At 33.7% G+C, this 15,440-nt stretch overlaps 1 protein-coding gene across 1 annotated transcript; it reads left to right on the top strand.

Annotated features, from left to right (window-relative positions):
* The first annotated feature begins 3,841 nt into the window (after nucleotides 1–3,841).
* Nucleotides 3,842–15,350, top strand: LOC133679508 (alpha-N-acetylglucosaminidase). The gene is made up of 19 exons (XM_062102119.1): nucleotides 3,842–4,254; nucleotides 4,438–4,514; nucleotides 5,221–5,432; nucleotides 5,896–6,017; nucleotides 6,899–6,984; nucleotides 7,497–7,591; nucleotides 7,803–7,884; nucleotides 8,126–8,232; nucleotides 8,654–8,684; nucleotides 9,627–9,744; nucleotides 9,955–10,005; nucleotides 11,194–11,303; nucleotides 11,421–11,523; nucleotides 11,802–11,900; nucleotides 12,242–12,352; nucleotides 12,601–12,848; nucleotides 13,908–14,145; nucleotides 14,673–14,751; nucleotides 14,839–15,350. The coding sequence occupies exons 1-19, from the start codon at nucleotides 4,003–4,005 to the stop codon at nucleotides 15,072–15,074; spliced, it is 2,457 nt and encodes an 818-aa protein (XP_061958103.1). The 5' UTR covers nucleotides 3,842–4,002; the 3' UTR covers nucleotides 15,075–15,350.
* Nucleotides 15,351–15,440: the final 90 nt, after the last annotated feature.

Here is a 15,440-nt window from a genome sequence, read left to right on the forward strand (position 1 = left end):
TGACACGGATCTCAAATTTAACGAGTTAACATGATTTGGCAGGTTAACCCAGTTGACTCTTTTTTTTTTCCTTTCAATTTCATTTTTTAATATTGTTTTGATTGAGAATTAAACTTCATGATTTGTTTTGTTTATTTTTTATTACATTATTTTGATCCCATGACAAGAGAATAATGTTTAACAGATTAACCCGAGTTAACTTGAGTTTTTTTTTTTATCTTTTATTTAATTGATTTTTTTAAAATTTTATCATTCAACATTGAATCGGTTGATAATTGAGCTTCATAGTCTATTTTGATTTGCTTTTTATGAGAATATCTTGGTCTTAAGATCAAGGTTACGAGTTTTTGTAGTTTAACCTTGGTTAAATCAAGTTTTTTTTTTATTTTTTTATTTTATTTCTAAAAGGTTACATTGGTCTTATTATCATTTAACATTGGATCGGTTGAGAATTGAGCTTCATAATCTATTTTTAACCTAATTGACTTATTTTTTCTCTCTTTTTTAATTGACCCCCCTTGTGTTTAATCGAGGATTAGGCTTAATGATTTGTTTTTTATTAGATTATCATGATCTCATGACTCGGTAATAGTGTTTAATGATTAGCTCAGGTTAACTTTGCTTATTTTTTAATGTCATCTTTTTAATTAAGATTTTTATATTTTTTATCATTCAACATTAAGTCTGACGGGGATGATTGAGAATCAAGCTTTTATATATATATATATATATATATATATATATATATATATATATTTTTACTTTCTCTCTACAAGGTTATCTCAATCTCAAAATCAAAGTTGTAGACTTGACAGATTGAACCGGGTTAAATAAGGTCATTATATATATATATATATATATATATATATATATAAGGTTATTTTAATCTGATGATCCAGGTTATAGGTTTGATGGATTCACTCGGGTTGTTTTTATAATTGGTTTCTTTTTTTAATCTCATCCTTCAATATTAGGCTGGTTAGGGATTGAAATTTGTAATTTGTTTTAATTTGCTTTTCATGGGGTTATCTTGGTCTTATGACCCTGGTTGCAAGTTTGACATGTTAGCACGAGTTTTTTTTAGGTCCTTTTTTAATTGATTTTTTTTTTCAATTTCATCATTCAATATTGAGTTGATTGGAAATTAGGCTTAATAATTTATTTTGATTTGCTTTCTATAGGGTTATCATAGTCTCATAACATGGGTCATGATTTTGACACATTAACACGGGTTGTCCAAAGTCAATCTAATATGTTGTTATTTTAATATTAAAAAAAGATATCATCTTGAAATTTTGTTAGGCCTCGTCTGTTTGCTGGAAAGTAGTTTCCTTTGGAAAGTGAATTTCGGGAAAGTAAATTATTTTCTGATGTTTGGTAGTGTAATGAAAAATAAGTTGGAAAACACTTTCTAGTGTTTATTTATGTCATGAAAAATGAGCTGGAAAATAACTTATTAATGTTTTATTTTTCTCAAGTTTATTAAAATAATGAGGAACAAATCTTACAAATTAAAAAGTTGAATGAGAATGAAATTGAAAAAAAAATATAATTTCATAAATTATCTCAAATAAAATAAATAATAATCAAAATAATAGAGATCAAATCTAAAAAAAAATGAAAGATGAAGAAATTAAAATAATAATAATTAACATTTCATAAATTATTTCAAAAAAAATAAGTAACAATCAAAAGAAAGAGAACCAAATTTGATAGATAAAAAATTTCAATAAAAAAATAATAAGGAAAAAGCAAATAACAATTATAAAACGAGGATCAAAGTTAATATAAAAATTAAAATTTGATATAATCAGCAAATAATATGACATTTGACTAGAAACCAAGCAAAATTTTTCTTTGACTGGAAAATGTTTTCCGTTGACCAACTTTTTTAATGTAAAAAAAATATACGAAAGTTTGAAAAATAATTTTTCAGAAAATGAATTCCAGAAAACGAACATAGCCTTAGTCAAAATTTGTTTTTATAGGTTGTATGAGTTATTTTTAAACTAGTAAAGTTAATCAAATTATATCAAATAAATCCTCACACGATTTAATTTTTTTCTTTTCGGTTAAGAAAAAAACATTAGCAACATAAACACCGGCCCAAAAACAGCAAGAAATCCTTAAAAAACTGCCATAAATCATTCGACCCACGCTGCCATACTTTTCCCATCAATTGATATACAACCCAGAATTGATAAAAAAAAATCTCTTCAAATCAACTGCCAGAAAGTATGCAACCCAAAATGCCAAAAACCAAAACAAACATTGCAGGAACAGTTATGGCAATATTTAATATACAAGAAAAGATTGATGAGAAAAACCACATTACAAACTGTATGAATTGATGAGAGTTGTCTTGCACTCTTGCTTCCTCACAGAAAATTGACATCGCAGATAATTAATGTCATTTTTCTTCCTTGCCTTGCTATTTGGGGTCTCCATTTTTTCATTGAAAACATATAGCCCGAGACAGTAAAGAACATTCCTATCTCTCGATTGTGCCTTGAGTCCTTAACTCTGTGTAGCCTGGTTGCGAGTGCGATTTTTGCCAGATTACTGCTAAATGCCAGAGAATCGGCAACATGCATAACATGGATATCAACAATAGATCATGCCATTCCTAACATCTCAATGCCCTAACCTTCATGAAGTTTCTTTGATTTTGTAGAGTTTTAGAGCGTGTTTGGTAATGTGGTTGCGGGTGCTTTTCAAATAATTTTTCGTGCCAAAATGCATGCCAATGATGTTTTTTTATTTTTTAAAAAATTATTTTTGACATCAGCACATTAAAACGATCCAAAACGTACAAATCATATTAAATTTTAGCAAAACAAAAAAATCAAATTTTTTAGAAACACGACCACAACCATATTTCCAAACACTGCCTTAGACTCAGCAATGATGAGATGAGTTTTGATCCACAGTGAAGAAATCACAATGATGAGATGATGAGAGGGAAAGAGAATAGGTTCTGTTTCTCTTGACGAGTTTTATGATATAATTTATTTGAGATTATTCTGGTTATTTCAATCATTTTCTTTACCCGTGATTTCTTTGTAATATTAAAAAAATATAGAAGTAAAGTGTAAAATAAAATAAATAATAAGATGTATAGGATAATTTTTTTATTAATTCAATCATAACTAGTTTCCAGAGATGTTATTATGACTTGAAGTGCATTTGAATTTAAAATTATAATTCATTTTAGAATGATTTTATAAAATTTGCCATTGAGATAGGTGATGAAAGGTGTAAAATAAGAACGAAATTGGTAGTTTTTTTTTTTTTTAAGAAATTGATAGAACCTCCGAACATCACTATGAGAGAGTTTTTGTATTTTTCCCAAAAGAAAATTATGAAAAAGAAAAAAAAGGCTACAAAAGGACTAATTATTCTATTTATAGACGTAATTTTATGTTATGTGAATATACAAAATCATGGCATAAACTCAACTTGTGTCATAAAAAATCTTGATTATGATAAATAATTATTTTATATGCACACAACCATAATTTCTTGCAAAATAAAAAAAACATTCAAAAAGTTTTGTAGTTTGTTTAATATTGTGTATTTAATATTGTATCAACCATTATTTTTTAAAATATTTTGTGTTTGAAAATATATTAAATTAACTTTTTTAAAATTAATTTTTAATACTAACATATTTAAATAATTTAAAAATATAGAAAAATTAATTTTAAAAAATAAAAATATTTTTAAAATATAAATAAAAACATGCTGTTACATTACATATTCTGAGCTAAGTTTAAACAATTAACATGATCATAATTATTTATTTATTAGAGCAATTATTATTTCAAACGACCATAGCCAACAGATTTCGTTACAGACAACCAGATAGACCAGTCAGTCTTACATCGCTCGGGCGACCGAACGATTTTGACTTGTATCACTGTCGTTTCTCTTCTTTCTTTCTTTATGTCTGTGGTTTTCTTCTCCAAATCACAAAATGGCTCTCCCCCTCTACAAATCTAAATGAACCAGAAAAGGACCACCACCACCACCATCACCATGTCCACTCTCAAGACTCTGATTTTCACTACAACACTACTGATACTAACACTGTCATCAGTAGCTTTGTCAAGACCAGAAGCTATTGATTCTTTACTTAAACGTTTGGATTCGAAGCGGGCATCTTCATCAGACCAAGAATCAGCAGCCAAAGGTGTCTTGAAAAGATTGCTTCCTTCCCATATACACAGCTTTTTGTTCAAGATTGTATCCAAGGTACATAACTTAACGCCCTTTTTGTCAATTGAATTATGGCGTCTGTTTTCTTGAACTGGGCTAGGTTGCTTTAGTTTCAATGTTCTCGCTGTCCTCGTATAGTTTGCTGATAACTTGAAGGGAAATGATGATTGGAGAATGTTCACTGATTACCGATTGATTTTACTCAATTGTAAATATCAGGATGTTTGTGGGGGACACAGTTGCTTTTTGATAAACAATTACTACAAGGAATCGAGCGGGAATGGACCTGAGATAAGGTATGTAGCTTTAATTCTTCTTTAATAGCTAGAGGTTGAGAGTTTTAATTTTGTGGCAATACTCGTTGGACACGATTTCTACAGAAAATCAGTTGCTGAAGCCTTTACTGGCTTTGGTAAAAAATGTCTTTGACATTTGCACAAGTCGAGTCAGTTGGTTTCTGTAGTATGCTCTCTCTAACAAGGTTGGATCTCGTTGGCTTTAGGAAATATCATATTTCAAGGTTCTGCAAATTTACAGTTTGACTAACATTCATAATGATGGACTTCCACATTCGAATTTAATTACAAAATCTTTTTAGAGCACTTAAATATATTCCTTGAATCTGGTCAAACTGATTCCAGAGATGATGTCTGAAATAGTTCAAGTTATTTTTTCCTTTTTAATTTCTTTTATTGAGATGCAGAAAATGTGACAATTTTCGTGAATGTCACGGCAGCTTAGTGCTAAATCATTCGGTGTTTCACCTTATTGGCATTCTTCAAGTTCGGGTAGGTTGGAAGCTTATATAGTTTGCTCTAGAGAGAGTTGGGATAGCGTACTCGTGTCATTCCTGACAGAGACAGTTCACCGGGTTTTATATACTTTTATTCTGTCTTTTTTCAAAAAAAATTCTATACCATTCTACCTACAAAATCAAAGGGCAAGATGCTTCTCTCTCTCTCCTTTTCTTTTGACATTTTGGTTATTGTATCTCACTTTCAGTATTAAAGGAACCACAGCAGTAGAGATTGCATCCGGCCTCCATTGGTATTTAAAGTACTGGTGTGGGGCTCATGTTTCATGGGACAAGACTGGTGGTGTTCAGATAGCCTCGATTCCAAAGCCAGGATCACTTCCTCATGTAAAGGATAAGGGTGTAATGATCCAGCGACCAGTTCCATGGAACTATTACCAAAACGTCGTTACATCCAGTTGTAAGTCGTATTTCTTTTGCCTTTGTTTTGTGTTTTTGGCTCCGATCCATTATGTGATAATCACTATGGAAATCACAAGTTTAACTGTGCAACATTAGAAATGACTAATGAAATATACAAAATACTAGGTTATGGATACCATGAGCTTCATTATAGCTATCTAATGACATGATTAGCTTTACTTCAATTCATGTTGATTGCTTGAGATGCATATTAGAGTTAAATTACAAGTTTTGCAAAAATCCGAACTGAGTCCTGGGTACAACTTATTGGTAACATAAGCATCCAATTTTAACGTCTTATTGGTAACATAAGCATCCAATTTTAACGTCTTTCCTGTTGAATTTATTTTATGTGAGTGCATTTGTTTCAGCATATGCAAATCCTTTGATGCTCTAATAGTATATATGCCATGATATTGGCTAGTGTTGGTAAATTGTAATATCAGATTTTTTTACTGCAGATTCTTATGTTTGGTGGAATTGGGAAAGGTGGGAGAAAGAATTAGATTGGATGGCTCTTCAGGGAATTAATCTGCCTTTGGCATTCACTGGACAAGAAGCCATTTGGCAAAAGGTTTTCATGGTAAGCAGTGATAAACACCATTGTTTAACTTGATGCGTCACCCACTAGACTGGATACTGAATTTCTCTTTTGCTATGTTGCAGCTCATAGTTATAGGTATACCGTACATACTTTATGTCTTGTCAAAACTCCATGTTTATGAGATGAATTTGTAAGGAATTGACATGCACAACCTTTTTGTGTATGACACTGGTTATTTAAGTCCCCACTCCACTGTGTAGTAAGCTACAACAAAGTGCACTTATCCATGCTGAATAGATTACCAATGATTAGATTTATTTTTTTTAGATGGCCGCATAGGTGGCTTTTTTTTGTCCTGTGAAGTTTTTGATGAATAAGACACCTTGGCAAGTTCCAGTTTGGAGTGGAATGGCAAATTGGACTTCCAACCAAAAGGTTGCAGGTTCGTGGTCTAAGACCAATTATTTGATGCAGAATCGTAAAAAAAGGGAATGCTGTTTGAGAATTACCTTCCCAAGACAATACTTTAGTTGGACTGTGGGATCATAACCTATTAACGAGGCGCCTTGTTCAGTGCCATCAAAGGTAGTGAAGAAGGCTCCTTGTGGTGTTTATGATATAGGACCTTGCATATGGCTACTTTTGTATGAATTTGGATCCAATTCTATCTTCATTAAAAACATTTTATGTTTTCTTAATGTGTAAGACTTCTAGCCTTGTATGCGTGGTTTCTTTGTTATGTTTAAACTTTCAGTATATACAGAGATAATGACTCAATCAAGCTGATCAATTTTTTATTTTGCATGAATTTTTTTTTTATAATTGTAAGTACAATTGATTTGGCTTTCAACATGAGCAGTTGGTATTTTGATGAGACATATTAAGATGTTATATTTGGTCTAATTTATTCTGTGTTGCAGAATCTTAATATTACCAAAGAAGATTTGAATGATTTCTTTGGTGGACCTGCTTTCCTTGCATGGGCTCGAATGGGAAATTTACATGGGTATGTAAACGTGATTCATATTTCTGTCCGCCTTGTTTTTTTTCAAGGTATGTTAGTCTTGTTATCCAGAGGTCTTTCCTAAATTTCAGGAAGTAATTATAGAAAGAGTGTAAGAGGGATAAATGCACATTACACTTTTCTGAGGTCATAGATCCTTTTTATTCAAAATAACCTGCCTCCTAATATGTTGATCATTTCACCCAAAAGTTTTCTCCATGGATATGTGTTTTGAGCATTGAACCTTTCTGGCTTCATTAAGTTATTTCAAGTAGGCACCAAATTGGAATGTGAGCTTTATCGTGAGACTGTTGTGACCTCTCCTGGTCCATCCACAAAAGAAACAATAGCAATAAACGCATCCCTAGAATTAGTGTATATACATGACTATGAGATTCTGACATGTTGGATTAGCGATAATCCAAGAGATGTCCTCTCTCGACTGCTTATACATGTTTTGGTGATCGTCTTCATCTTGTGCTTTTAGTATATAACTGCCTATTGCCTAATTGCAGTTGGGGTGGACCTTTGTCGCAAAATTGGTTAGATCAACAATTGTGTCTGCAGAAACAGATACTTTCTCGGATGCTAGAGCTAGGCATGACTCCAGGTAAACTAAAGATTCCTAACAGAAACAGCTATTGATTACAATTTTCATGTAACGTAATGCACAAACAAGGCATTCAAGATGATAGTCTTGGCATATATCTTACACAGAAGTACGAGATAAAATCTTATTTAAAGAGATGAAATTTTATATCGCATGCTCCTTCTCAATCTAATAATGTAGCTGATCAAATGTATTCCCCACTTTGTTCCAGTGCTGCCATCATTCTCTGGAAATGTTCCAGCTGCTTTGAAGAAGATTTTTCCTTCAGCAAATATAACGAGACTTGGAGACTGGTACTTTTCTTTCCTTAATGCAATCCTCCTCTGTATGGAAGAGCTACATGATCTGTCATTATAATCAAGTAGGCCACTAGTTCTTATTACTTAATTACTTTTATCATTTTTCATGTTGTAAAAAATGGATAGGGATTTTTTTTTTCAAGCAATCTCTTTCTGTCTTAGAGTTTCATTTTGAAGCTGGGGTAACTTCTTGTTCTCATATATTAGGTTTACTTCTGTTTCTTATTCCCATCAGGAACACAGTGGATAAAAATCCTCGGTGGTGCTGCACTTACCTTCTTAATCCTTCTGATCCCTTGTTTGTTGAAATTGGGGAGGCTTTTATAAGACAACAGGTTAAGGGTATGACTGTTTTTTAGTTATTTACCTGTTCTGATCAGATTCTTTTCAATTTTTATCATTAAAAACTTTCGCATAGTTATACATCATTGAATAGTTATTAGTAAATATTTTTCAAAAAGGCGGGAACTTCAAAATTTCTGAAAAGGCTTGGGAACAGAACTTTTTAACATTTGGTGTCAAACTGTTAGAACCAAGTGTCTGTGTAGCTTTACAGATGCATGCTAGCATATGCATCCATATGCAGACATGCATAAGTGATATAGCTCAGCCAGGAGGGGTCGAATAATGCCCCAAATAGATGTAGGTTAGCATTAGAAATATAGCATTGTTACTTTCATTTGGTGTACATAGCAAATCTCCATAGTGTTTAATTGATCTTTGACTAACTTTTTGGTTCTCGGCAAGTGCTATTTTTTTTCAGAATATGGGGATGTGACGGACATCTACAACTGGTAATTCCCATACTTGTAGCTTAACAAATCTGTCTCACCATCATGGGGTTCATATTCAAAGTGCTTTAATAACTTGTATGTTGCTGTTGGTGGTAAACTCATTAACGAATGATGATATCAAACACTCTCATCTGCTTTTGAGCTTTTCTGGCATTAGGAACAGACCCACTGCCCAGAAAATTGATGGTCACTTAGGATGATCAGTGAAGTAGACAGATTTTCTGTTACTGAATTTACAAGTGATCTGAAATGGACATGAAACTACACTTCAAAAGCCTGTGAATTAGTGTTCATTTGGTGTCTACAAGATGTACATGGGAAGCTATTTTGCTTCGTTAACTCTTTAACTTGTTTCACTATCAAATTAAAAAAAAAGGTTTGATTTTTGAAAAAGAAAGGAAAGGGAAAAGAGGAAAAAGATAAACTTAATTTCAGCAATTAAAAGATCTAAGGAAAGTGCGAAAAAGTATGCTATGGTTGGGGCCGTTGGGCTGTTTTGCATTTTAGTGATAAAGTTTTTCCTCCCCTGGTGACTTCTGTTTTACTCCATTATTGATGTCCGTAACTGTGTTGCTGTCTCTAGACATGTCCTGATACTGATACTGGTCGCACTTTTCTTGAAATCTGAAGGGTAGCAGATGTAATAGGCTTTCTATTAATTGTTGTCAAAGGAAACAAGAAAGCATCACCTTCACTGTATTTGCTAACAGCTTTGAGGACATTACTGATGGAGAAAAACACAACTTACTGGCATTGTAAAAAAAATGTCACTGAAGTGCTATAGTGAGCAAATGGCATGGAAAATGTTTGCATTTAACCCAAAGATCTATGGCAAAGTGCAGATTGTAATAGGATCATCCCTTTCCCCCTTTTGTTTTATTGTGCCCTTGCCATGCTTGCTGACATGATACTTTCAACTGAACTTTACCTTGTTTGATGTAGTGATACTTTCAACGAGAATTCCCCACCTACAAATGATCCAGCTTATATCTCTTCACTTGGTGCTGCTGTATACAAAGCGATGTCAAGAGGTGATAAAGATGCCGTGTGGTTAATGCAAGTATGCTCCTCAGTTGTCCTAGCACTCTCCCCTTAGTCTTCTGTCTCCTTATTGGCATACATTCAATTGTCAAAATATCTCTACTACATTCTTCCTGTATTTGTTTTCTATTATTACAGATGTTCAAAACAAGCTTTCTGTGTAAAACGCCCCCCCCCCCCCCCCTCCTCTGGTAAAGTAATTTGAATTGACAGTTCAACCAATGCACAGGGCTGGCTCTTCTACTCAGACTCTGCTTTCTGGAAGCCACCTCAAATGCAGGTACATGTGATGAGACAAACAACTTTTGTTCATAGTCTTCTTAAGATGTGGGTTAGCTTGCTTGGACTTCCATTTGTGAATTTCAGATTCTTAATCAGGCTGCCAATGGAACTGGTTAGAAGCAACAAATTGAAACACGTAGCCTTTAGGGGCACTACCATGTTGGAGAAATAAAGCATGAGAGTGGTAAAATACCTTGTGTGATTGAAGGAAATCATATTTCCACTAATTTCCCCATAAACCTATGAATTCTAGAGTAAGCTGGTTTGGTATTGCTGGAATGTTCTCGAAATCAACCTCTAAAAAAAGTATGTTGTTTAAATTTGATAAATAAGGGTGGTTTCTTTTGATTGATTTCCAAGGTAGTTTATGGTTGAGACATCTGTGAGTGTTTATTTCACATCAGTCCCATCTGATTAATTTTTGTTTTTCTGGTGTGGGATCTTCAATTACAGAACCTAACTACTATGTGTTATAAGCTGTAACAGAATTGATAGGTTAGGAAATGGGGCTTTAGGTGGGTATTGGGGTGTGTTCAGCTTAAGGTTGTGGTTTAGAAAAGTAAACAACAAGGAACTAAGGATCAAGCAAGCTAAAAGGAAGTAAACAAACCTAGCATCACACTAGGGCTCCTAGAAATCACTCCTACAAAATCTCTGGGATCACACCTAAGATAAGATGCATCACATCTAAACCTTAAAGGCTGAGGTCTCAATTTCATTCATTGAAAACCAGCCTCTCAAAAGTGGGGTTGCAAAGAATTTAAAGGAGGTGCCCATGGAGGTGCACCATAGCTGGTCACTTCCTTGATGCTGAAAAAGTTGACTGGTCAACTTTCCCAACATTAAAAAATTACCCCTTACAAAAACAAAAATGACAGAACCTCCCCTGGCAATTAGACCCTCCAAATTATGCCATATTATATAGTAAAGAATCTAGGTTAGCTCCAATTAGGATCAAGTCAAAACAACATGCTTGTAGGATTTGATTCCCCACCTTTTCTATAAATTTTATTGCCCCTCTTTTCTATAAATTTTCCAGGTGCTATTTGCATCATTTTCACTCTGAACCATACCTCAAGTTTTCTGTTCCCATTTCTCTATTTATTGGTGCTTCTTGCTGTCGTACAAATGTGGCTTATTTTGGATATTTTTGCTGTTTAAAATTTCAACTTGGTGGAATTTGCAGGCTCTTTTACATTCTGTTCCATTTGGAAAAATGATAGTTTTAGATCTGTTTGCTGAAGCCAAACCGATATGGAAGAATTCCTCACAATTTTATGGCACTCCTTATGTTTGGTAATTAGCTGTTTCTTGCTATGTTGGCAGTAATTTTACCCTTTCCTACTCCTTTGTTTTTAAATTGCATTTGAATATAGTAGGAAATATATTCACAGTTGGTTGGACATGCATCAGGTGTCTGTTGCATAATTTTGGGGGAAATATCGAAATGTATGGCATATTGGATGCAATATCTTCAGGTCCAGTTGATGCCCGCATCAGTGAAAATTCAACCATGGTATGCTGGGTGTGTGAGTGTGAACTGGTATTCCATTCATCATGATGCTTTAAGCACATAAATTTTGTGAACTACAGCAAAGTAAGCCATTTTAACATGATGATGGAGTTGAAAGAAATTACAATTAGTAGTGTTATTTCATCTTGATGCCTTTGATTTTGTCTATTTTTCTTCACATAAGTATGATAACTTATTTATAGTTATCTTCTGGCATACTATTTTTAGTACATGTATAGAACATGCTCGTTCATGTAACTTACAATTTAATGTTCAAGCAGGTTGGTGTTGGCATGTGCATGGAAGGAATAGAGCACAATCCGGTTGTTTATGAACTAATGTCTGAAATGGCATTCCGCAGTGGAAAACCTCAAGTTTTGGTAATTTCTGGATTGTAATTGCTGCTCTATGCTTGAATAGTTTTGGTAATTTGAGTTCAAGCTCTGGTAATTTTAGGATTGTAATTGCTCTTCTATGCTTAAATTTTAGTAGTAACACTAGTTTTACATGCATTGAAGCATGTATTTTGAAAATAAAAAATATGGTTTTACAAAAACAACCATTACATAATTGGGTTTCCAAACCTGCTTGTTATAAATGCAATCATCTATGGATATCTTGGTATAAATGGGAACATGAGACTGATTAAATCAGAGATCCTTATTCTTGTGTGTGATTTTTGTTGTATTATGGACATTGTTTAACTTTAATGATTTTGTAGGAATGGTTGAAGACCTATTCCCGTAGACGATATGGTAAAGCAGTTCATCAAGTTGTGGCAGCTTGGGATATTCTTTACCGCACAGTCTACAATTGTACAGATGGAATTGCTGTATGTTTTCTATTATGTTGATTAGATGCAACATCAATATGTCATTTTAGTTTTCTTGATAAGATAAAATTAGAAACTGAACTAAGCAGGAGATAAGTCATAACAGTGACAGAGGAATTCTTTTTAATGTTCCAGTGTTCGATTATTTATCTATTTTTATTTTTTTTACTTTGTTATTTGATAAACTGGCTTTCAATTTTTGGCTTATCTTTCTCTTAAAAACTAATAATTGTTTTCATTTTCTGCAGGACCATAACACAGACTTCATTGTAAAGTTTCCTGACTGGGATCCATCGCTGAATTCTGGATCCAACATATCTCAACAAGACAATATGCGCATTCTCCTCACATCATCTGGAACCAGAAGATTTTTATTCCAAGAGAAAAGTTCTGATTTCCCTGAGGCACATTTATGGTATTCTACACAGGAGGTGATCCATGCTTTATGGCTATTCCTTGATGCTGGAAATGATCTTGCCGGGAGCCTCACATATAGGTACATGTACACCTAAATGCAATAGTTATATCATGATCTTTGTCTTCTTCTACTTAAGAATCCTGTGCATCAACCACCATTCACTTCCATGTTCATCTGGAAAGCGAATAAAGCATGCTTACATGATTCATCTGAATTGCCCTCATAATTTACTTTTAGCTCCTTGGTTGATATGTATCTGTTATGGCTTGCTAATCAGCCAAATTCAGTATGTGATTCAGAAGGATTGACTCAGTCCATTACATGAATGAACTATGCTTTTGACTTCATAAAATGAACGCGACTCGAACGTTTTAGTAATTAGTGCCAAAGTTATTGGAAAGAATTTTTTTTCTATTTTCATTTTTGACAGGTGAATAAGATTTAACTGAATAAAGAAAGCTATTTTGTAACAACAACTGGATCCTGAAACCCAAATTCTCATAGAAACTTTGCCATATTCTGAATGCACGTTTAGTTCGAGGAGAAATGGTAAGAGACCGTAACGGAATTAGAATGTCAACCAAAATTTCTCAGCTTTTTTTCAAAAGCATGTGCTTGTATAACATGGATACGCCTTTTGAGGCCTAAGGGTACAACTGAAAATTCTTGTTTAATGATAATTCCACACAACATACATATGAGCCAAAGAAAACACCAATTTCCTAAACAAACTCTATTACCCCAACCTTTTGAGCTGTAAAAACATGACTTATCCTTTCATCTGTCTCCGACTCTTCAGTTATCTCCAAGCTCTCTCCAGCAGCTAACATCAATGCTTGGTGTTTCTTCGTGTTGCCTGAGTATCTTCCTGGATTTATTATTTGATATCATCTTTAATGAATTGCCCTTTTTATTGAGAAGTTCTACAGTTCTTGGTGTGGTTCTGAGGTGTCAGCTTATGTTCGTATACTCGCCCATAAATTGTGTGGTTTGGTGAAAAGGGTGATGACGCATTGTCATGGAGTGTAGAAATTCTGTTGGAATTTTTGTTTGTGCAGATTACTCTTATATGACATGCGAAACAAAGAAAAAGATAATACAACCTCAAAACTATTTAAATATTGTCATTTGTGACAGGTATGACCTGGTTGACTTAACACGACAAGTACTGTCAAAGCTAGCAAACCAAGTATATAGGGATGCTATGATTGCTTTTCGAAGGAAAGATGCTAGAGCTTTGAATCTTCATGGCCAGAAATTTTTGCAGATCATAAAGGATATCGATGTGCTTCTTGCTTCTGATGATAACTTTCTACTTGGAACATGGCTTGAAAGTGCAAAAAAGCTGGCTGTTGATCCAAACGATATGAAGCTGGTGAGAACTAATAGTTCATTAGCTTTGGAGAATAATAGCATTGTTATTATTTGTTTGAATTGCATAAGCCAATGTTTCATTTCTTCAATCATATGCTAAAACAGCTGAATGAAATTTCATGTCGAGATTAGGGTTTGCTGCACAATTTCTTTTCAGTTTTTAATTCTATCTATTTTATAGCTGTCTATTCTCTTACATCAGATGTCACCTTGTCTTTTCTCACAGGTCATAAATATTTTTTTTTCCTTGTTCAAGTTATGCCTACAACTTTCTTTCAAGTTATATTTTCCCCTAGTCGAAGTTTTTCCTGTTACATGTTTATTCACAAGCACTTCACCCAGTATGCTGAATTTAGAGGCTGTTATTTATGATTGTGGATTTGGATCGATTTAATGACATCATTGTTTCAAAGGAGCAAGTTGTTGGAACAGTGTTTTCTTTGTTCTTTTTCAGAAACTATAACAGGGTTTTTGGAAGGCAAATTTGATGATGAAAGATAACTGAACATACCGCTTATTTTTTTCCAGTATGAATGGAATGCAAGAACACAAGTGACAATGTGGTATGATACGACAAAAACCAACCAGAGCCAGCTTCATGATTATGGTAACGTTACTATTTACTCTTCACCTTATTTATTATATTTTTAGGCCTTGGAATGGGGTACAGATACTCTCCCTCTTTTCCTCTTAGCTAACAAATTTTGGAGCGGGCTACTAGAAGACTATTATCTTCCACGAGCTTCAACCTATTTTGGTCATTTGATGAAAAGCTTGGAAGAAAATAAAAACTTCAAGTTGACAGAGTGGAGAAAAGAATGGATAGCCTTCTCAAACAAATGGCAAGCGGATACGAAGATTTATCCTGTGAAGGCCAAGGGAGATGCTCTTGCTATTGCTAAAGCATTGTACAGAAAATACTTTGGTTGAATCATTTCAATGGCGTTAAAGAAATCTGGTGGGCTCAAAAAGATGAGCAGAGCAGTAAAAACCTGCACATTTATTTTAAGGGATTATGATATCTCTGGGAGCCCTTCTTGTTTGGGGCTTTACAAAGAAACCGTAAGTTGTCGTGTTTCTCTGACTATTCCATATGCAGGCACGGCCGGCCTTGTCCAACTTTGGCATGAAGAATTACTCCATTGTACACTACACAGTTTGTCACAGTTAAAGATCCAATAATCTTCCATTGATTTTAAGCTTGAACTTTTTTAGCCATTGCTCAATTTGATCTGATGGTTCGTTGTTATAGATGTTGCAAGTGCGACAAACACCAATTTGCAGAAAAATTCAAAA

The sequence above is a fragment of the Populus nigra genome, chromosome 19, assembly GCF_951802175.1.
Source record: "Populus nigra chromosome 19, ddPopNigr1.1, whole genome shotgun sequence".
In the NCBI taxonomy this organism is placed as follows: Eukaryota; Viridiplantae; Streptophyta; class Magnoliopsida; order Malpighiales; family Salicaceae; genus Populus; species Populus nigra.

Bases quoted from the DNA above. Each gene is read 5' to 3' on its own strand.
- LOC133679508 (XM_062102119.1), top strand. From the start codon at position 4,003: ATGAACCAGAAAAGGACCACCACCACCACCATCACCATGTCCACTCTC. The intron at 4,255-4,437 runs GTACATAACTTA...TGTAAATATCAG, and splicing joins TGTTCAAGATTGTATCCAAG to GATGTTTGTGGGGGACACAG. The intron at 7,885-8,125 runs GTACTTTTCTTT...TATTCCCATCAG, and splicing joins ATAACGAGACTTGGAGACTG to GAACACAGTGGATAAAAATC.